General features: G+C 35.9%; 2 protein-coding genes across 2 annotated transcripts in view; one reads left to right on the top strand and one right to left on the bottom strand.

Annotated features, from left to right (window-relative positions):
* Positions 1–2,967: 2,967 nt before the first annotated feature.
* Positions 2,968–11,989, top strand: LOC146137391 (fatty acyl-CoA reductase 1-like; the record flags this gene model as incomplete). The annotated part of the gene is given in 11 exon segments (XM_083393901.1): positions 2,968–3,170; positions 3,961–4,058; positions 4,925–5,063; positions 6,367–6,493; positions 7,499–7,736; positions 8,282–8,410; positions 8,900–8,978; positions 9,451–9,540; positions 10,043–10,172; positions 10,617–10,741; positions 11,857–11,989. Coding segments are annotated over 11 exon segments (1,491 nt in total), but the record flags the coding sequence as incomplete, so codon positions are not given.
* Positions 11,990–15,160: 3,171 nt separating this feature from the next.
* The window catches only part of LOC146137387 (uncharacterized), a 255,664-nt gene continuing 246,631 nt past the window's right edge, over positions 15,161–24,193 (bottom strand). Inside the window, exon 4 of the mRNA XM_083394099.1 lies at positions 15,161–15,981. Coding sequence (XP_083250225.1) covers positions 15,909–15,981 — 73 coding nt within the window. The 3' untranslated portion in view covers positions 15,161–15,908. The remainder of the gene's footprint in view (positions 15,982–24,193) is intronic.

Below are 24,193 nucleotides of genomic sequence, written 5' to 3'. Positions count from 1 at the left end.
ATTTAACGTTATCAACTTTCACCTATTTAGTCATTGAAAGAGACATCTGGGTTAGGATTCTAGACCACCTTCGCTTTTGTTTATAAAATATATATATATTTTTCTTAAACTAAAAATATATAATTTAATATGGTACCTGTAATCATTTAAAAGACGAACTTGGCAAACAAAGTAAGCCAGATTGCCTCAGCTCCTCACAAGCGGACTTGCTTTTAATTGCAAGGCTTAAGCAAAATCCATAAATATATGGCTACAGATTACTACAGAAATTATTTAAATAAAAATGTGCAAAAAATGCATACTTACTTAATAATTTCAGGATGATAACGCTCTCGTTTCAACTTCCTATCTTGCAGTTTGATTTGTTCATTCCAAAAAATTTGATGAAAATCATCTAGTTCATCGTTTTTGCGAGCTAATAAAATCACTAAATGTTTGGAGGGTTTTTAAAAGTGTCGCACACTTAACTGGGGCACAGTATGCTAAATCAATCTTGTATATTTAAAATACACTATAGTGTTGAAAGATATAACTCACTGCTTAATCTTCCTGTCTTACCTACATATACAACAATTTAAACAATAGCTTTTCTAAAATAGTGTAAAACGAAGTGTTTAATAGGAATGTAATTTCATTGCAACTTTTTACACCTTTACCTTTATCCATTATTATTTTGAAATCGTTAGACAAGTCTTCTTCAACGGTAACTAATTCATTTTCTTTTCTAAGGTAATTCTGGACTTCCTCATGTAAGCTTTTGATTCTGTTAAAATACATAAAATACACAAGCTGTACCTTAGCATTAAAATAAAACATGCTAGAGACATCATTATACTGGCTAGCATGTCCTTTAGATTTGTATAAGTTTGCTTAAAACGGTGTTCTGGTTTTATTTTGCAGCTTTTACCTAGCATCTTCTAAATTTATGGTGCTCTGAACCCTTGATGGAAGATTGTGACCAGACTGGACACGCTGGACTGGTGTCTTTCCAACTTTTTTCTCATACCGCTCGCTGCGTTGTTTTCTTAGTATAAATTTGGAATCAACCTCCTTGCAAGTTGAACACTGGTTACACCTTGTACAACAACCTTGCATGCAGAATATCTAATGGAACATCAGTCTGTTGGTTCTTTCCATGTAATAAGACTTGAATAATTACAAAAGTTGCTTACCGTTTAGCAATTATTGAAACTTCTGGTGATAGTTTCGGTCCACATGGGTTGGCCGCCACTGTTATATAGGAGGCAGTAATACCAGACTCAAGAGTGACACCTTTACATATTTTATACTCCGAAACAGAGTACAAAACATCGTAAATAGTGGTTTTTGCAACATCAATAAGTCTGACATTACTTTCTGGTGATGCACCCCACTCATAATAACTGGCATATAAATTTAGGTTCATGTCAACTTGAACATGAAACTTAAACTGATCATGGCCATCTTCCAATTTAAATGAAACAAATTCAGATTCCACAAACTTTTTCCAACCATAGGAGATTTTTTGGGTTTTACCAACAAGATTAGCAAACGAATGATTTATGAATAGTTGGCAAAGTGCCTCTCACCTTAGCAGCAGGTCGTTCTTTGGGTATTGAATTACGAATTTGTTTTATTGGCAATTATAATTTTGGAATTGCTTTATTTATCAATTCCCTTCTATTTCCTCCTATATAATAGTAAAAAAATAATATCAATTAATTTTATAACTTAAAAAGATTACCATTGAGCAAATGACTAAAATTCTATTTACATACCAAATAATTTTCTTTTGATAAATTTTTTTATAAAACTTGCTTACTTGATATCATATCAGATGAATGAAAGTAACTAGAACAAATCCTTACAGAATCTCGTTTATATAAACCCATATGGCAGTCGTTCCGAAATCCTAATATATTCTTTTCCAGGTTAGTAGCCCATTCAACTTGATCATTTTTACAAAACTTTTTGCAAGGGACATGAAATAGAGCCACAAGAGGTGCTCTATTGTCACTGTTTGGCAGACAGCACATTTGTGACATAATTTTTCAATGTGGTTTATAAATACAACTGGGAAGATTTAAGTATTTCTATCATAAAGAGTAACATTAGGATATAGTCTACTGTTACATACTATTGGTACAACAGCGTTTATGCAGGAACTATTTTACAGGGCCAAGACACATTTTTGATTAGGTAGTCAACTCTGAGCCTGTGAGGGATTTCCACAATAAACTATTCACATAAATTGGAATTAAAATAGTTGCTTGAGAAAAAATTGGGCGCTGGTCTAGAATCCTACCAGTTTTTTTACAGTAACGAAACGAATTGTGCAATAAAAATTGCAACAAGAAATAAAAATGGGAGAATAAATAATAAAAAAACACCCACCTAAACGCTCACCCTTACCCAAAGAGAAATATCACCCCCAGACAAAATTGTGGTAGGATTCTTCTTTGAATATTTTAATTTTGGCTCGCTTCGTTGTGCTACGATTTTGATCTACAATCCTACCACAGCGTTAAAACAGTTATTAAAGCAAAGCACAATATTTTGATCCGGGTGTTGGTTAGTGTTTGGTTGATGGCGTATCAAGTATTATTGTTATTCATTAACAATATTGCTGATTAACCTACCAAAGCCCAAACGCTAACCCGCACCACACCCTAACCCAAATAATGTTCGTTGTGGTAGTATTATATACCGCGGCTAAATGACTCAGCCTGAACTCAAATCAGAGTTGAATAGCCATGCCAATCTGTTCAACACTTTTTTTGGCGATCCTAGGCAAAAAGGTGCTTAACCCTGTACCAATCAGAGGCTGTTGATGGCACAAACAGAACTAGGAGTAAACGAGTCTACTCTAAACTTTGTTGTTTCTTCATATGCATCAGAGCGTGACAGACGACCAAACAAATTCGCCATTTTCCCCAACTTTCCACTTATTGGTTTAAATCTATTTGAGTCATTTGACGTTTAAACCTTTTACCCTTCCTGGCTTTCGACGTTCTTCGTGAGCTGCAGCCGAATTTTGCGTCGAAGCTCGAATTTGTTTCGTGCGATCTTGGCGCTGAAGATCTTGGTTTGGATCAAGCTTCGAGGGAGATTCTACAGAAGAAGTGCCAGATTTTCATCCACTGCGCTGCAACACTTAAGTTCAACGAACACCTCGGGGTTAGGGCACTTAAGTATACACAACGTCTCAGGATTTCCGATACTTTGTATTTAATTGCGATCTACTGTTGTTATTCGATATGTTCGGCAAAAGTATTACGCTTTCAGGCGCTGTATAATAATTAATTTAACGTTGTGGTAGGATTCTAGACCAGCGCCCGCTTTCAAAATAAGCGAACTACTGGGCGCTGGTCTAGGATCCCACAACGAACATTATTTGAATTAGGGTCGGTGCAGCTTAGCGTTTGGGTTTGGGTAGGTTAAGCAATACTAATAAAAATAATGGCGCTGGTCTAGAATCCTACCACAACGTTAAATTAATTATTAAGCAATGCACAATACGTGGGTTAGGGTGTCGGTTAGTGTTTGTGTTTGGGTGTGGGTAGGTCAAGTAATATTGTTTAACACTATTAATGGACTCATCACTCACCCAAACCCAAACGCTAACCGGCACCCTAACCCTAATAATGTTCGTTGTGGTAGGATTCTAGACGAGCGCCAAAAAATGTGATTATTATTTTTTTAAATTTTGTTGCTTCAGATGTAGTAACTCAGTTTTACTAAGTTACTAACGCAATGATATTGATTTGTAAATAAATGTCTACTTATATTAAATCGTATTTACATTTTAATATCACAGTTACTGAAGTTAAATTATGTGTAATTCATATTGCCCCTCATGCTTGTTAAGTGTTAATTACATGATGGTGTCAAAGTATATACCCCTAATTTGTTTTTGTCTGTTTAGTCTGCTGCCGTCTAAAAAAGCTTGTTAACCACTGGTTTCTTTATCAATTTCTACAGGTTGGCCTTCGAGATAAACGTCCAGTGTGTGAGGAGGCTTCTCAAAATATTTTGACCTGAATGAAACAACCTCCAAGCATTGGTTCACATCTCCACAGGTGTGTATTTACAATATGCAGTGTTACACAAAAAAATTTAATTTTGCTGTTTTATTAAATGATAAAGCGTTCAAAATCACACTTTTTTTTAAATGCTTTATGTGATTAACTTTGTAAATTTGTGCTAAGGTTACTCTATTATAGGGTAAATATACCCATATTCCACATACTAGGCCGAGGGTTACCATTTTTTTTTCTGAAGGGTGGGTAACTGTTGGGCCTGACCATCGCAGGTCGGTTAACTGTTAGGATGTACGAGCGCAGACCAGGTGTAATTCTTTTGTCAATATTTATTAACTTTATTAAATTATCTTTAATGTGGAAAATTAAATAATCATGTAGCAAGCTAAAAATTGTCGTAGAGTTATAAATTTCATTCACTACTGACAATACTTTAAAAAACAGTTACAAAGATTCCGAAATTCAATGTATCAAAAATAAATGAGCAAAGATAGATGATTTATTTCATAGACCTTTTCAAGGCATTTATCTGTTAAACTTGTTGTTTTTTTGTACATGGTGTGGCATGAAATGTTTTAGTTTTTACTGTGCCGCAAGCTGAAAAGTTTAGGAACTACTGATTTAACTTCTCCCCCATCCATGGAATTTTGTCGCGAGAAATTGTAATTTAAAGCTTTTTCCTACCGATATATTTTTGTTTAAGGATAAGGTTAAATATATTTAATTAAAAAGCCAGAAAATTGTTTTGATGTTGTAACTACCTTATAAAGTGCTATTGCCATACACTTTTTTTGTGTAAACTATAATATATATTTTATAAAAAAAAGTTATTTTTTTTAACTCTAACTTTTTTTATCTATATATAAACCATTGTATTGTTTAATATATAGAGAATTTTTGTCCAGCGTATGTCCATTGCAACCGACAAGAAACCGATGAAAAGCTTTACGATGTTGGAATCGATTACCTCAACCTTGAGGGCTCCCTCCGGTGGATGGACGATGACCTTATTACCAAGGTCACGCCGCAACTTCTTGACAAGAGGTAGGCGACCATATTCGCTGATTCGAAGCGAAATTAAATTCATTAGGATAGTTATTAGGACATTTTAACAAAAGGTCACTTTGAAATAAATGTTTGTTTAACCTGGAAGTGGCCCAAGAAGTTAAGAACTCTTGCATTATTTCGTTTTTACACTGCTTAAGTTTTTATTTTAATCCTTTAAACTAGGGGTGACGAAAACGTGGCCCGCGGGTTTTTGGAAGCACATATCTATGTGAACATATTTTTTTCTAAAATGAACATCACAAAAAGTCGTTACAGGTCACGGCTAACAGATGTACATCTTAGTATGCAGTTGAGAGTTGCCACATCAACAGTTCGTCCTAATATCAAGCGCTTAGCAAAGCAAAAATGTTTCCAAATTTCTCATTGAGCAACAAAATTCATTAAATGTTTATTTGTTATTTTTTATTATTTCATATTTCATATTTCAATATTGCGTTAAATAATTTAAGCTGTATGGTTCGCATGGGTTTCGATTAGTTTCGTTTGATGAACAATTGTTTGTGATTTTAACAGGTTTTATGGTATAAGTAAAAAGTCGTGCGGCCCGCTTACTCAGTGGTAACTGACAAAGTGGCCCGCGAGCCGCGACAGCAAATAGTTTTGTCACCCCTGCTTTAAACCGTGTTCTTGCCAATATATTAAGGACAAATACCAAGTTTTAAAAGTGTTGCTAGGAGAAAACAGTGCCTAAAATACTTTATACTTAATGTGCCACAAGCTAGAATGTTTTAACACCTTGGCCATTATGTTCGTTTTTGTTATCATCAAGCGGTAGCAATAATTAACTATATATATATATATATATCAAAAACTGGACTCATGGCATGTTGCACGATTGTCCTTCTTCTTGTGTTGACCTTCATAACACTTTTTTCTAGTTTCTAGCAGAGACTACTTGGCAAATTTTGCCCAAAAACTATATTTTCGAGTTCTTTTACAATGTAAATACAGGTTTTTTAGTCGTTCACACAATTAAGCTATTGTTCAGCTGCATATTTGCGCACAAGTTCGCTGGAAAAACTTTATTTTATAAATTTATTGTTTTATTAAGTCGTATTTTGACGTAACTTGAAAACTGTCAAGCAAACAAAAATCTAAAAAAAAAAATCGCCTCAGAACAGGGACCATACAAACTTTCCAATAAACAATTGATACATATCACATCACACAAATACAACATTTTTTTGTGAACTAACTAAGCCAAATGCTTCAAAGAAGAACAGTTTTGGATCAAAATATCTCTCTTGACTGAAATGTAACCTGTTGCGTTTTCGTTCAGACCGAACACTTACACGCTGACGAAAGCGCTTGCTGAGGACGTCGTTGCAAGAGAAGGATCTCATCTTCCAATCTGCATCGTCAGGCCAAGCATGATAATACCAGCTTACAAAGAACCTTTGCCGCCTGCCGGTATGTTTTTAGACTTGTTATAAGTTAGATATTTTTTCAGTGCAGAAAGAACACGAAAAGAGTTAAATGTGTTTAAAATACTAAAATGTTTTGAGTGGTTTCATTGATGTTAAACATTTAGAAGGATTAAATAACTTGAAGCAGTCCTATATATTTTTTGAAACTTAGGTTTAAAGCACTGTTTTATTCAAGGGTTTGCCAATTTAAGCAAAGCCCATTTTCGTTGCATAAAAATTTTGTGGCTCAATATTTTTTTATAAATTAAGAAGAACTAAGAAATAGGTTTAGAACAAAAAACAGCATAACATATTTTGAAGCAGATATTTATTCAGCTGTGCATTAGCGAGATACTTGCCAACAATGGATTTACATTTCTTTTACTTTCCTTATCAATTTCTCCCCAAGCCATTATTCCTGTAAAATTAAGTGACACAAATAATTATAAATCTAGCTTTTTTAAATTGCCCTGTGTAATGAAACTTAAATCACTGATAAAGACTAATGAAATCATTCAACCAATTAGGGATTTCATGCAAGCAAGGCCAGTTTGGAGTGCAAACCATACCGCAGTTGCATTTGCTACCTTGCTTGCACAAAAATTCTGATTCTGATACTCCAGTGGTTCCCACCTTTTATGGTTTGCGGCACCCATAAGGAACGCTAAATAGATTGCGGCACAACTACTTGAATCTTGAAAGTTGATTTCTGTAGTGTCACTAAAAACGGAACTGGGACATCGCAATCAAATTTATTTGCATGTAGAAACATATCATTTGATTTCTGTACCCAAATCATACACAAAAAGTTGTATTAATAGGATTTTAAAAAGAGCGATAATTATGTTTTTAAGGAACTTCAATTACCCTTTAAGCTTCCAAATGGCCCCCCGGTTGGGAACCACTGGGTTAGTCTATTAAAGGCTTCCAGTGTACTGCTTAATCGTGTTCCAAATTTCACTGCATAATTATCTTTCATAGCAAAAATTACTGTTTTTTCTCTAGGGTTGGTGTACAAACGTGTACGGACCCACCGCTTTCATCATAGCGTACGCCAAGGGGGTGCTTCGTTCTGTGATTGTCGACCACTCCATAACCTCTGACCTCATGCCGGTCGACTTTTTTGTGAACGGCGTGATTTGCGCGGCGATGAAGACCGCTTGTGACTCAGCAGAAAGAAGGTGCTCGCTCGGCTGCGAGAGTGACAGTGCAGTTTCATCGCTTGGGGAAATTGGCTTACAAGGTTGTAAATACAGATAGGTTACCAAAAAGTTGGCGTTTTTGTTCATATCCGCTGGTGTTGTAGTTAGATGGAGAATGAATATCAAAGCCCATACAGAAGTAGGTTGCATTTTGTCATCTGACCATGTGAAAATCAACAAAGAATTTTTTTTAATTTCCACAAAATGCTACTTACTTATACATGTTCCTTGATATTCATTCTACAATTTACTTTGTTTTAATTTGTACAAAACTATTTTAAGCTTGAGAAAAAAACGCTTGTATCTAGCCAGTGTTTGCATTTATTACCACTAATTTTGTATTCATTTGATAAATAAACCCCTGTTCGAAAACATGTAATTTTTTTTACTTCATTGTTGTTGTGTTCTTTTTGTATTTTGAGTCCTGTATAAAAAATCTGTTCCAAAACTGCATTTTTACTCTAATGTAGTCATTCTATATTACCAAGAGGTTTTCAGGCTGTTTACTATGAAGAACTAATTCCACCTATATTTATTGAATAGTTTGATCAATTTAAAACTTAACCTGTTAAACATGAATTTCCAGGGGATTCATCTTCGGACAATGAAAGCATCAGTTCCTTTACTTGCGACCGAGTTCCGAGGGTCAATGGATCACTTCCCATCTACCACGTCAACTCTGGCATCAAAAATGGCCTTGCTATGGACCGCTTGAGTAAGAATGGACAACTTTAACTAAAAGTGTTACATCAGTAAATGTAGGTTTTAGTGTTTCTTAACCAATGGGAAAAATTGTGTTGCCATGTTGATTTTGTTGGGTTCCAGGCTGCAGCAGTTTACATATCTAAAATTGTTCAGTTAAGTTGGGCAAAGTTTTGCCGAAGGGAAAATTTTAGTCTTATTTTAGCATAGTCTTACTCAATCCGGAGTCCGACTTTCACCAAATCTCCTGTTTCTGCGATTCCCCAGTCCGGATCCGACTCTACAGCCTGTATTTCACACATTTATTAAACGAAAATCAGGTAGATATGTTCAACATACCACTCGTAGTGTGTCATATAATTTATTAACCTATAAGGTTAGTCTAACTTCTAACTTAAGCCCCGTGTTCTCTACTCCAGCAAAATAAACCGACTCAGTTGAGTCCCGACTCCACAGCCCTGGCTTAAATTCACCATTTACAATTTGTATTTTTTGTTTCCAGTTTCACTTGCAATCAACAATGTGGCAGAGAATCCAAGCGACCCATTCCGTGCCCCTCGGGTATTATGCACGAATAACAGGTGAAATATATTTTTTAGTTTTGCTTTTGTGATTGTCACATTTTATCAAGAATTGTTAAATATAGTTTTCCAAAAAAGAGTTTCTAGGAGAATTTTAGCATAATATTAGTGTTATCCAGAAACATAGTCTTAATCATATTTGTCTAGTTCTAAATCCTGTAATTAGGTGGCATTGCTTAACATTAGGAGTCTTTCTAAAAGGCCGTATTTGTCTAGTTTAAATAAGGTAATCAGATGGCACTATATAAAGACAAATTGTCTTTCGCACAACCAAAGTAGAAAAACGTTGCAAATCTTTTTTCAGCTTTGACCTGATGAAGCACGGTTGTGCGAAAGCTATTTGATACAATTTGTTTTTATATAGTGCCATCTAATTACTCTATTTAACATGAAGAGATATAGTTTTCATTATTCCAACACTTTCGGCAAAGGCGTGTTCATGGATTTAAACATTTTATTTATTTATATGCAGAAAGCTGTACGAGCTCACCACCTTTTATTCGCAAACTATTCCTGCCCATGCGATGGATGCCGGTGTGGCTCTTATGAGGAAAAAACAAAAGTGAGTTATACTTGAAATAAAATAAAGTCTAAGCAGATGCTAAAAACTCTAGTTTGCCACCTATGCCTTATTGTGGTTTGAACAGTTTTGAAATTTTTGCTTTTCTTGAAATTTTTGCTTTGTTGAATCGTGCAATGTTTTGTCTAGTTTTTTTTTAGTTTTTTTTAATATTAAAGGCAATAGTCTAGATGGAACTTTATTTTATCATTCAATATCTAGCTTTTTGTCAACCTGTCTTTACACCTCTCAAACTGTTCGGATTTAAACTTCCTTTATTATGTTATAACAATTGTCTGTTTTTTTTCAATATGACATAAAATTGGATTACTTGTTTGAATGACTATCACCAATTAGACAAGAATATAGGATTTTATTTAGCTTGAAATTATTGGTCCCAGTTCACAAATATACTTTATTCTGAACCCAATGCTACGCTAATCCTACAAAATATAATGTTTAATTTCAGAATGGCAAAGACTTCAATATTTCTTATTTTTTTCAGAATGGCAAGACTCAATGAAAAGATCATGAGCGCCATGGAAGTGATGGAATTCTTTTTTACGACAAACTTAAAGTTCAGCAACACGAATGTCGATCAACTGCGTTCCTCACTGAATGCTGAAGACCAAAAGGTGAAATATTAGAATGTCTTTTACTGCAGAGCATCTAATCATAGGGTTAACATTGGCTCTTGTACGTTTGTTACAAATTATTTGAATCTTTAAAAGCGTTAGCAATATACTATAGACTTTCTTGTCCGAATCATAATTAGTCATTTATAAGTTCTAGACTAGTAATTAATAGAGAAATATATTTCGCCAATCTGGCATCATCAGTCTCTGAAAAAAGCCCTATATTTTGTGGAACCTTATTTTTTCAACGTTTTTCGAACAGTCTTTGAGTTTATTTTATGCTCAGTATAAGTTATGTGTTAAGAAAGTGCTGTTAAAAAACAATGAGATTAACTGACGATGATACAAGTGTGAATCGAAACGTCTTAATCAAGATGATGTGGATTTACTCGAACTTTTTGGCTTTAAAACTCATTATCAAGCTATTTGTTAATTGTTTCTCAGGCTTACAACCTTGATTGTGGGGTTTATCAGTGGGAAGATTACTTCACAACTTACATCGCCGGCTGCAACCAGTTCATTCTAAAGCAGAAGAACAACGATCTACAATCGAAACAAAAACTAACCAAGTAAGGAACTTTATGCTTGTGGAAGTTTTGTTGAAAGCCAGAAATTTTGATCTTATAAATACTTTCATGTTTATTTGTGACATGACACTGTAAACGTAAAACAATGCATTTTTCTAAAGAAGATTCGTGGTGACTTCATTAGATCCCATTTTCCACCAAAATATCGAAATCCCTAGAACAGTGGTCGGCAAACTATGGGCCGCGGCCCAGATGTCTGCCGCGAGTTACTTTTGAGCAGCTGAGTGATATCATGTAGTTGTGGGCCGCGTGATAGCCGTACATTCATTGCACTTTTATTGTAAATATTGGTGTGGCATAGAATTTTTCATTTGGCTCAGTTTGAAAAGACCCACGTGCCCAATGTGGTCCTAAATGCCTGTCGAAATATATTTTTTGTCAACTTTAACTATGTGTAATTAAAATTTTTTTCTCGCTTCGCGCGTATATTCTTCGTTGTATAGTATGTTGTATAATATGGTATGGCAGAGTTTTGGGCATAAAGGCGCCGTGTAATATTTCACCTAAAAATCAAATATTCAGAATCCGTCACTGCTTCGTAGTGATTTTAGTGGGCCTACAATAGCTCTGAAAGAAATACTTTGGGCCGCGACAAAAAAGTTTGCTGACCACTGCCCTAGAATTCGTAGTGGTTTCATTAGATCACACTTTTTTCGCCAAAATATTGAAATCCCTAGAATCTGCCTTCATATTTGTTCATATCCTAATTTCGCCGATTCATCACCGAATTTCCTTTTTATCTAAAACTCTATTGGATGGTTGGGCCCGTTTTTTTATGATTTTACTTTTGGTTGTCCGATATAATCAGATTTATCGTATCGCTACTGGTCCGATACTGACGTAGTATCAGCGCCAAAATGTGTCCATTTAAGCTTTGTTTGTGGTCTTATTAGAAAGTATTACACAAAAAGTTATAATAAACAAAGTTTATTCATGCGTTTTATCTTAAAATGCGATTAGATGACTGAGCCCGTTTTAACCGTGTGTTTAATTTGTTCAGATTGCGTTTTAATGTTAGTTGAAACCTAAGAAGATTAGTTAACCAGAAAACATTGCAACTTAAAAAGATGTTTTAACCTTGTGTTTAATTTGTTCAGATTGCGTTTGGTTGAGAAGTGCTTCTACTCGGGAGCTGCCTTAGGAGTTTGCGGACTCGCCGTTGCAAGTGGATTGACGAGTTCGCTCTGGCAACTCACCGAGTTCATCGGCGACTCACTCGCCCTTCTATAACTTCACAAGTATTCTCTTTGCGTTCAATTTTATCGCCAAACGATTCATTGTGTTTTACATAAGCCACGACTTGCAAAACCTAAAGTGGGTTTTTCCTTTATGGCATGCAAAAACCTAAATCCACTACAAACTGTATCTAAATGTCTCAATATTAATAATTTTTAATGGATAGTGCGTATTTAAGTCTAAAACGATTGTGTCTATGCATATATTGGTAATAAAAATAATTTCTTTTCCAATATTACAAAAAGTTTCGATGCTCACTTGACATTCTCTCGGGGCTTACAAAGAAGCATTGAGCGGTTTTATTTTCCCGCGTGTAAAGCTTTCGTTTGGTTCGAATCTCATCGCAATAGAGCTCTTTGTATTCTGGGCTTACACAGCTATGCAGAAGGTATGTTGTACAGGAAGAGCAAATATTTCAGTGTTGTCATCCATTTGCGCAAATGCTAACTTTTCCATTTTTACTGTGTAATTATTTCTTCGTTATTGTTCTGTTTCAAAGTTTACACTTCTCTTATACTTGTTCTTTAATGTTAACATAGACTTTGTTTTTCTATTTCAATGCCTTTTAAATGTAGGTAACTTTAAAAATCACAGAGATTTCAATACTGTGTAGAAACGCATCGTATTTGTAAATACAGCCGTTTTTTTTAGGCATGTTTTATGGTTTAGTTGCTTTTCATATTATACTGGAATTAATAGTTGTAATATTGTGGTACTTTTCTGGTTTCCACAAATACCACAAAATGGCTTCCAAAAAAAATGTATTTTTTGTTACTAGGGTAACATTATAAATGCAAAAGAATTCGCGAATCTTAAAGCTTCTTGTGTATCTCTTGGCCCGCTTTATTACAGTTGCTTTAGCTTAAAGGCGTCGTTAGTCTCATCACCTCACAAATGCTTTTGACATCTTAAAAGATATAAAGGCAATTTTTCGCTTCGTGCTACAGCTTTGTAATGTGACTTATGTATTAAAAGCACCACTTCTCCAACCTGGAAATAATCCAACTGGTTTTCTTGAGGTTAGTTGTGCAGCTTTGTGACGTCATATTCGAAACAATTCATTGCCCCCCAAACAATCATCCTAGGTCCGCGCCTGCCAGCCTTGGCGTACATTTAAGTCACTGTCTCGTTTTTTCACCGGTGCGTTTTTCCGGCAGTGTACATCGCATAGTGGCTTTTAGTTTTGCTGCGTACCGCCGGGTTTCACAGCAAGCCATTCTGATCCAATTAACACTGGGGTTCCCAACCTGTGGTACGTGAACCACTAGTGGTACTCGTAGGTTTTTCAGGTGGAAAAATGATTGCTCTTGATAGATAGCATCTACTGTTTTATAGCTTAAGTCTTAAGCTACAAATAGCGTTGAATAATGCTAGTTGTAAGCTAAAAATAAATAAAAATATGATTTAATTAAATTATTTTTCTGCTAAGTGGTACGCGTGACAGTACAGAGCGTCCAAGTGGTACGAGATCGTAACAAGGTTGGGAATCCCTGAATTAACACAAGACCAAAGTATTAAAAAACCTAGCTTCCAGTGACATCCGATTTTATATTTAAGGCCAAATTATTGTGGCACATAGAGAATACAACTCACGGCAATTGCAATATTTTTACATTTGAGGTAATTTTGATAAACTTGCGCATAAAACTCAAAATTTCTCGCGTTCCATTGGCATTTACGATATTACGTAGCACTTGAGCAAGGTTTGTTGAGAAACACAGAAATAAACAAGCAGGATAAAATGCTGGATTTCGGAGCACCTCTATAGGAGCTTGCTTGTACCCAGTGGCGTAGCCAGGGTATTTTGCGCCCGGGGGCAAACTATAAAATTGGCGGCCCCTCCTTCATGTTTAATCAAATTTTCTATTACATTAACATAATAAACCTTACTTTATACGGCAAAACAATTCCAATTTTAATAGAACATTGTATTTAAAGAAGAAGCAGCCTCATTTTGGCATTTGTAAGCCTTATTTTGGCGCCCGGGGACATATATACCCCTCCGCCCCCCTACGCCTTTGGTTGCACCCCCTAACCCGAGCAGTGATGAAAGTCGGAACTGCGTTGGTCAGAAAATTTTTATTACGCTATCCCACCATCTGCCTGAATATTCTAAAGTCTGCGTTGCATATTTGTGCACTGCATCGAACCACAACGTCCAGTTTCCGAACGTTGCTTGTTTTAGACGTCCTGTTCTTACGTCATCTCGAAAACTTCCATGTATTCTGGTAATAAAGTTCTATTACTTTTGGCCTTGCACAGGAGACGTTTCAATCACAGTCTCTCAGATTTATATTTTGAGTTTTGTAATAATTACTATTATGCTTTCATGTCCTACTTGGAGTCGCGGCTTGCAACGCAATCGGCCGACTCCATTATTTCGGCCGCGTTTTGTGCCTTATATGAAACCGCAAGACCTGGTGAAAAAAACGGCTGATTTGAAAGCGGCCATTTAAACTGGCCGATTTTATGTTGAGCAAAACGAATTAAAGGCGCCGAAGCAAACGCAATCAGTTTGGTGCAGAATGAGCCGTAAGCAATCACACGAGAAAAGCATTTGATCATCAGTTGAGCTAGTTGTGTTGTGTTGTAGTTGACCTCTGTGTTAAGTTTGCTGCTGATAAAAGCTGCAAGTCTTCTTTTATAAGGTAAGTTAAGAGTTTTATTTTGTTTGTGTATCACTTATAACTTAGTTTAAGACTAAAGCAACCGAACTATATTTTCCTTCTAATTATTTATTTCTTTTGTCGAAGGAAATATATTAAGGAGCAAAATCTTTACAATGCTTATAATTAATATTTTTTATGTTATTAAGAGGAAATTTCAAATGTGTATTTCAAGCAAAACATCTAGCAGTTATTGAAATGTAAAGAAAGAGTAAAGGTTTGGGTTTTATTCTACATTTAAATTACCTTTATTTAACTCATATTGACGTTATTCGCATTACAGCCAACCATTGTTTAACTTCCATTTATTCGGGCGAAAAATCACACAAAAATCGAAAGCAGAAAGTTTACAGCACGAATAAAACTAAAATACTGCTGTTCATTGTTTATTATTTAAAAACATTTAATTTACGGCATATCTTTTAAACTTGAAACACGTCCAACCATTACTATCTGTCAAATTGTATGTTGACTCAATTCATTTTCTCAATTCATTTCTCGATGCAAACAATTTTAGAAGCACCGTTTAACGCAGAGTGGTTGAAACTAAGGCACGTGGACCAATTGTGGTACGGCGCAAAATCGTTATCTGTGGAAAATTGTTTAATTTAGTGACGCTCAAACTTAATATCGATGCTTTTTTCACATGGCATCCTTTGTGTTTGCGTACTAACCATATCAAAAACATACAAGAAAAGCTAATACAGTTTAATAAATTAAAGAAACAAAACAAATTATTAAATCTGGAGCCTACTGTGTATGGCCCGCGAAAAAACGCAAATATTATTGTTGCCCAAGATGCTGAATTTCCACCCTAATCAAAATGTAGAAGAAGGAAAACACTAAAGTAACAGTCGAGTACTGCCAGGTTACTGAACAATTGTTACCTCCCAGTTATATACGAAAAAAAAATAGATAATAAACTGTTTCAATTATCTTGCTTGTGTAGTTGTGTTTGTGCATTATTCGTTGTTGGAAGCGCACACGAACTGTTCAGAAAGGATGGAAAATAAACCCTGTTGCTACTGTTGTAAGAAAATACGAAAAGACAAAAATATGCAAAGGTGAATCCATCGCCATCAGTGGTGCGTTTGCATGAAACACAACTTTGTCCGTTCACTTTATAGCCAACCTGAAGTTCAACTTTTATCGCTATGGTCGAAATTGCTTGGAGTTTCTTTTGTTTCTATAAACCATTGGTTTACGATTGCAAGTCAGCGCAAAACTCTTTTCCCGTTGATAGATCCTCATTTCGACCTCTGCTCCTCATAGCAGAAGGCATCTCTGGCATCTCTGGCGTCTACGCCGTCTTCGGGATCGCTGTAACACAAAACGACACAATAAAATACTAAGTATACATCACACACCATACTACAGGGCTGCGGAGTCGGTTTAAAACAACCGGGGTTTCACCCTGGCTAAAAAATAAAGCCGAATCCTTCATAGAGTCCCGTGTCCGGCTCCGACTCCACAGCCCTGTATTACACCTATCCCCGTCATAGTATGGGTATATATGCCAATCCAATCATAGGAGTGTAATACAAGTTACCCACCCATATAATGTGGTTTTGGTTAAAACATACCCTATGCTATTTCACCTTTTACGACAGTAGCCTTAAGAGCCTGTATTTTTTTCACGCTAAAGTGGTTGGATATAATTAAGTGACAAAGGCCGATAACGAGCATTTTATATTCAAGGGTTGTTTGCATACAGCGCATCTTTAAAAGGTACATATATTTTTTGGGCACCGTAAAGGCAATTACATTGATTTTTCATGATGAAAAGTTTCCCTAAATATTTTCCCTGTAATATTTTAGTGGGGTTTAAAGAGTTGATTAGATCCACTCAAATTTTATTTATACTTTAAAATACTGGTTTTATTTTATAATCTTTTTTGTTTTGACTTTAATTGCTATTCATACCTACAATCATCAGCAAGTTAAAAAGTTAACAACTGAATGTTGTTGTCAAATATGTCCACAGACGTAAAAAACACTTACTCCCAGTGCCTGTGCAGAACATCACATCCTAAATAAACCACCCAAGTAAAATTGAATATAAATATTTTGGAGCTTAATGGTCGTGTGGAGACAATTGATGAATATCATTTATAACTTAATTTTCCCTAAAGGACACTCGTACTATTGCGGAGCTGTATGGAGCTGCACGTCGAAACCTAATTTTTGCAAGCACCGCTACTTTGATGGGCAAATATAAAAGTCCTGAAGCTATATAAAAAAAGCTAAAATGAAGTTCCTAAAATGGTTTCTATGCATTTTGTTTTTAAATGTTTTAAACACATTTACGACGAATAATGGCGCATCGATTTGGTGCGAATAACACTGCGCTTTATATCCTTCTTTTAACCGGATCCATGCAGCTATGGTGATGCGAGGTATATCCACATAACACTTTGCGCAAAGCGGCCATGGACTCAGCTGGGGCTGCATTAAAAACTATAACAATACTAAAATTGTGTTTACCCTACCCGAAATTGGCAAAAACGTCACTTTTAAGTGGCGTAACGTATTTTTAGTTTTCTCTACCCTAATTTTTGAATTGGGGGCCCTTACATAAATCCCAGGTTCGCGCCACTTGTTTTGATTCTTTAAAACACGGTTTTGCGTCCAAAATTGAATCTGTTCAGCAGAGTCAACAGATCGAAAAAATCACCTTAATATTCTGCTTCAATATGATAAAATAGGCAAGTGGCTGTATATAAACCTCTTATTGTATGTCTTAAATCCGTGACTTTGATTGTAGTGAATGTCAATTTTATTTTTCAAAACGCACTAACTTAAAGTTCAATATTTAATTCAATATATCCTGGTAGCAACAGCATATTTATTAAAGTTCAATAGTTCTATCTATGTTATTGCAAGGATTCGCATGAAGTTTTCACATTGTCTTTACCAAATCAAACCCCAAGTGTAATACATCTGCGCTAACGAATGAAAATATTTCCAAAAAAATGTTTAACTAATATTGTTGTGATTCAAAATTTTATTTTCGAACCTTGTGTATTAAAAAGCCATTAGAAGAAATTATTGTTTGTGGGTTAACTCGCTTACACAAGATTTGAAAATCACGTGGTCACTAAAACACAAAGATAGTTACACTGAGTATAATTAATTTAATTTTGATATTGTTTGCCAAGCTCTAGGCCCTAGGGTTTTGTGTTCACACAACATTTGGTATGTCTAGTAAGAAGCATGTATTGGTACTTTAATGTTAAAATGTTCTTACATGATCTGTCTCATCTTCCAAATCTTGTCCAGTGTATGTTTCTTGGCTTTGACTTGCTTCTGGTCCCGCTTGCCTTTCTTGATATAACTGTGGAGACAGATTTTTAAGACGTGAATCGATTATATAACGATTCTATGTTCTGTATATGTGTTTGATCAAACTACTTAAGTTACTCATGGCGGCAAAAATGCAGAATGTAGGAATGCGTAAAAAGTTGTGATTACCTCGGTGCATTGAGTACTCGCATTGTTCGTTTGGTCTGTTATCTATAGAAGTAAAACTTACTATAGCGGATATACGCGTATCAGTGTAACAACATTAGGTGTCACTCAGACTAAAAAAAAGTTATCACATTTGAAATTAAAACATGCGCTTATCTGACACGCAATTGACACTATTTAAAAATACATGAAATGTCATTATACAAGTAACTTCATATTAACCGATTACTCGTGAATTGGTTATTGCGCAACTCACTCTACTCGTTACTCGCCTGAGTCAAGCCAGGTTGTTTCGTTCTGAACCCGAAGCTTTGTGTTTAGCTTTTCCTGCTTTTAGTTCTGCTTCTTAGTTCAGTCAAGCCTGGACAGATCCAAGCAAACTTGATCTCAGCGAGAAACAAGCGAATGCATTCGATCGCAAAAAGGTCAGACATCCAAGCAACTTACTTCACAAATTAATCGCGTGAACGCCACTAACTACCATCGGGTATTTGGTAAATATCGACATGTTTTTTCAACTAAAGTTGTACATTCGATGCAACGGGAAGCATCATGACGTCACACGTCTAAGCAATGACGTCACTAGTGTCGCATCGTCGTCCCGACAACATATCCTTATGTTATGAGTGCCTACCTTGCGCAGAGAATCCACATCATTATAACCGATGTCGCATCCTTTTAACTCCAGCTCTTGTACATTGTGGGCACAAGTTCGGAGGAAAGCGAGTCCTTGCGATCCCAACTTGTTGTAGCGCAGGTTCAACTTCATCATCTACATAAACACAACATAATGTAAGATACAAGCAAGTGTTAGGCGGCATACAGGTTCTAGCAAATTAAACAATGCATATTCGCAACTTACATCAACAAAAAATAATGCTATTCGTAATAGGCCAGGAAAAAACTCTGGGATGTATAAAATCTATTGGGATAATTGTGAAAAAAAATAATTTTGTGGGACATTGGTTAACTATAGAAGCTGAAAATTTATTGAATGCCTATAGTGGTTGTAAATATTGTAATTTTTCATTAAATCCACAATTTGCGTAAAATTATAATGCGTTTGAAATAAACCGGGCATCAGGTCATTACTTTCACCTACGCGTTTTCGAAACGTTTTAAAGACACATCAGTTTAATTATTTCTACATTAGTTTTACAAAATTATACAAATAAAATTCAGAACGGAACCGGCTTTTGTATTTTAACTTAACCCTCCTGCTTAACTTTATTCGTTTTTATTATCTATCCACTTCGCGATAGCCAGGGGTCGGCAACCTACGGCCCGCGGGCCGGATATTTTATCTACGTGAATGCCAAAAATTTTCGCGCTTCGCGCGAATATTTATTCTACGTCCGGTTTGTTTATTTTCGATGCTGCGTTTTCAACTAGATCAGCGATTCTTTACTGTTGCGTCGTGGAAGGCTGCCAAGTGCGTCGCGGACAAACGGAAAACGTATTAAAAAATATTAGACATATATTTTTTATTTTTTATTTTTGGCAGTAATAAAAACTTGAAAATTTAAAAGAAATACCGCTATACAAAAAAAAAAATCGCGCTCGCTTCGCTCGCCAGGTGTTCCTTGACTTAAAACGCTTAACAAATACTGACCTACATTAACTTTAAATGTCATCGCGTTCCCTCAAAGCAGTTTTATTACACTTTTCAATAATAGTATGGATGACGACGTGTGGACTCAAATTTGTAACCAAACAAACGTTTTCTTTCGCCCTTTGCGTCAACACTTTATTGGCTCTGTAAATGTAATTAAACATGATTTTAAGTGCAAAAAATATCCGAGGCCCGCCTGATTAAAAGTTGTTCTAACATTTCAAACCCACAATTCTTAGTTAACAATTTGGGCGGCCCGCAGAGACCTTTCTGAGTTTGGATTTGGTCCGCGACTAGAAAAAGGTTGCCGACCCCTGCGATAGACGAAAGCTATACGAATTAAACTTGCATTGAAAGAAAATTGCAAATCCAATAATGTTAATATTGCGGTGTTACTTTAAAATGTTATTGCATCAATCAATTTGGGCAACATTTTAAATTGTAGCCAAAAAAATAAATTGAATTGCTGTCTAAGTATAATGCTGCACTGAATGCACGAAATACATATCTCCACGACCTAGGCCTACCGTTTGAAAAAACAACAACCACTTAATGTTATTTATTGAGAATATCTGAACATATTCGTTGGTCTTGCAAGGATTTTCGTGCAAGCAAGGCAAGTAAAAATTACCTGCGGTGAGATTCGAACTAATGACCTCGGCCATACCAGGACAGTCACTCTAGCAACTGAGCTGTGCAACATCAGCGCTAAAGGAAATGCAAAAAAAACACTAAATGTCGCTCCAGAATTGCGGAAATATAAAAGTATGAGGGAACGTAGGCGCTTTTCGGGTTGCAATATCTTCAACAGGAAAACGTTTAAAAAACTAGTAATTGTAATTCAAGTGTTGTTTCGTGAATTATTCTTATAAGTAAACACAAACAAAAATGATGTCCAGTTAATAATGGTCTATTGAGAAGAAGTGCTATCAGAATAAATGTACCCAGGCCAGGGCCAGAGGGGCCAGTAATCAGGAGTAGAGGCCAGTAATCCGGGGTGGATCCATGGGAGAGGGCACGTGGCCATGGCTCCCATAAACCATACTTATTCCTAATTTACCGTAACTAAGTGAATGCAAAAGTACTTCGGAATACCCGCAAATCTAAATTATGTTTCTAGTATGTCTTAGCTCACTTGAAAACCGGTTTATCCATGGGCACCGCACGTCTTATCGCACCCTTGAAAATTAAAGTTTGGGAAACTTAAACTATACAAAGGCATTTTTTCACGCTGCACGCGAGTGCTTTTCCGTCTTTATAAGATAAAAAAATAGTCACGTTTTGACGTAACGCTATGTCCATTACTTGTGACGTCACGATTTGACGTAACATTGTGACATCATACCTGCAACCTTTTTCTTGCGCCCTCTAACAAAAATCCCGAATTCGCCCCTGCCAGTAATTACTTAAAAAAATCATCAAAATTCCGTTTACGAAAAAATCTTGTGTACACCAGACAGTGGTTGACTTAGCAAATCTCACACGCATTGCTGTTGCCTGGTTTATCCACCTTAATGCAATTCCAATGTTCAACACACCCTTCATTTCAACAACACACACTTACAGGTCGATCCATTCGTGATATGGCGTCAGTTAGAGGTTGCAGATCGGAACCAGCGATTTTGCAGCTCTCCAATTTCAGCTGGTTGATGTTGTGTACACTTGTTGCCAGGCAACTGAAACCACGTGAATCCAGCTTGCTCTCGAACAGTACCAACAATTCCATCTACAATGACAAGAAATTCCAATTGTTACATATCTCCCCGCTATAAGCTTGCATAACATCGAAGGTGTCGTCTGCTAATCCTGGACCATAAGAGCCTGCAATAGGGAGCATTTGCCCCCTCAACATCGGGAATGCTATGGGATAAACAAGAAACTGTGGTGTCTTTGACGCAAAATTATTTTTTTGTCGGGTAGAATACGTTGCTATGCCCCCCTCCCCCCACAACCTGTATTTTTTGCCTAAAAGTAAATGCAATTTTTTTTAGCGTTTCGCGGAATCTAATTATGTTTCTAGGTTTAGCCCACTTTGATCAAATTGTTTTAGCCCAAAGGCGTCGTGCTTCCCATCGCACACCCCAAAATAAAAGTTTGGGCAACTTAAACAATATAAAGGCGTTTTTGGTCATTCCCTTTTGCCTTGCTTCCTCCTACGAAAAACTATTCGTTTTTTTTTTTTTGAATTACATATCAGTGAGACAATTTCAAAAACTAAAGTATTTACTGTTGGTTGCGCGAATCGCGAAAAAATGAGTTTATCAAGCTGATTTTGACAATTATGTTGTGTTGACATTGACTCCACAGCAGTAACAAGGCTCCGTAGAAACCACGTAACAATGTCGCCTGCAGCGCAAAAATTAACCATTGCGTAAATCATGTTTCAAAAGGTGTGACGACACACAATACAAAAAACATTATAGATTCGCGCAAAGTAGTTGCAGTCTCCTTGTTGCTGAGATGTTATTATATTAAAATATGAACAAATATTGTTGGATAGGGGGATAACATTTATCGTTTATCTGCAACTCAGCCAAACTGTATTTGAATAGGGCCGTTGTCGTTTGATAATATGTGTATTTCAGAAAATAAATATGTCTATTAGACACAAAACATGCAGTTATAGGCTAATCACAGGGAATCTTTGGGCAAATCTAAAATACTGACGTACTGAAATAAGTCAACCTTTTTTGCTTGAAAAGCATGCCACTACCGAATCTGTTTAATGAATATAGCATTTGTCTGTGTGAAAGTAAACATTGTCTGTGTGAAAGTAAACATTGTCTGTGTGAAAGTAAACATTGTCTGTGTGAAAGCCGCTGTCGAAACTGATTTTTTCTTATTTGTCGTGTTACAAACGTTTGCACAAAAAAAACAGATTTGGTGTAAATAAGCCCAATTGTGATTACTGAACGCGCAAAATAGTGTGTATCAAACTAAACAATCAGTTATTTGAACGTTTGTGGTTTACAGATTGCTTCCAATTAATTGTCCAAAGTGCTTGCCCCGGGTCTCCAAACCCTCTTTGGCTGACATTTTTGAGTGTTTGTTTGCAGACCTTTTTAAACATCTATCAATATGCATAAGGCTGAAGGCTGTTAGAACAGTTTGAATTATTAACGAGACAAAACCAGAGAGGGTAATTTTTTGCAAACAAGTGCCGACTTCATTTTTTAAAGACGTTTTTTAAGTGACACAAACGTCCAGTCATGCAACTTTTTATGAAAGTATGTAATTGGCGAGTTGTATGGAAGCGTGTATTATATTCTCACTGATGTATTTAGGACAAACCTACATGTCTCGGTATGTTTAGTATAAACAGTCCGTAAAAAAAATTTTTTGTCCCCATCTCCCTAATATATGCAGACACTCATGCATGTGCGGTTAATGCTAACGTATTTACTTATCACAACTAGCATAAACATACAGGATGCTTTCTACATGAGATGGCGTCAGTTAGAGGTTGCAGATTTGGCCCAGCAGTGTCGCAGTTCAACAACGTCAGCTTGTTGATGTTGGTTGCACTTGTTGCCAGGCAACTCAACTCACGTGACCCCAAATCGTACACGAATAATTCTTCCATCTACACAAAATATAGTTTGCTTTGTTAACTAGGTTTTAAACTTACTGATAAAACCTATTCAAACTGCTAAATACGGACAGAGATCAAATTGATTGTAAACCGGAAAACGTCGTAAAAGTTAAATTTAGATTCTACTCGATAAATATTTGCGCGACCAATTGCTATAAAAACATAAACACATCAAACGTACACGGCACGTGATTCATCGGTAATATTCGGGGTGACTAAATATACCGAAAAATTTCATAATTCAGTTAAGTCATTTTACAAAATTCGATTTTCCAGATTTTTGAACCGTGTTTGAATATCGAGTATTATGTAACGGAATGTGAAATCTGCATAAAACGTAGCCGTTGAATTGACAAGTAAACGTGTATGCATCTTTTATTGGTTCGTAAACTCTCCGGGCACAAAATATCATATTTGCTGAATAACGGAGAAACCAAATTCATTTTTCCATGAAATTAAGTTGAAAGTCAATAGACGAATTATAATTGCGGTAGTGACAAAACCAAGTAAATGTCACTTGTTACACGTAAGACTTCCAGGGGTTTCTTTGCGTGCGATTGCTTCAACAAGAACCTCGAAACCGGATAGATCCCTCTTATAACGTTTTATTTTGAACTGGACTTAATTGAGTCGTTGTAAAAGTTAAAATGCCATATATTTATGCGCAATATTACTCAAATTCCTAATTACAGTTTAAAACTCGAACTGTGGTTTATTGAACCTGAAATTCGCTTGCTTCTATTGTGTTTTTTTTTTCAAAAAAAATTGCTTTTTTATTGGTACAAAAAATTATCCCTCATTAAACACGAAACTTGCGTTTAAACGTTTCCAGTTAGTATCACCAACGAAATAATAAAAAA

This window comes from Ascidiella aspersa, chromosome 7, assembly GCF_963924565.1.
Source record: "Ascidiella aspersa chromosome 7, kaAscAspe10.2, whole genome shotgun sequence".
NCBI lineage: Eukaryota > Metazoa > Chordata > Ascidiacea > Phlebobranchia > Ascidiidae > Ascidiella > Ascidiella aspersa.
Note: the sequence above shows the minus strand (reverse complement) of the source record. Positions and strands in the feature narration are given on the sequence as shown.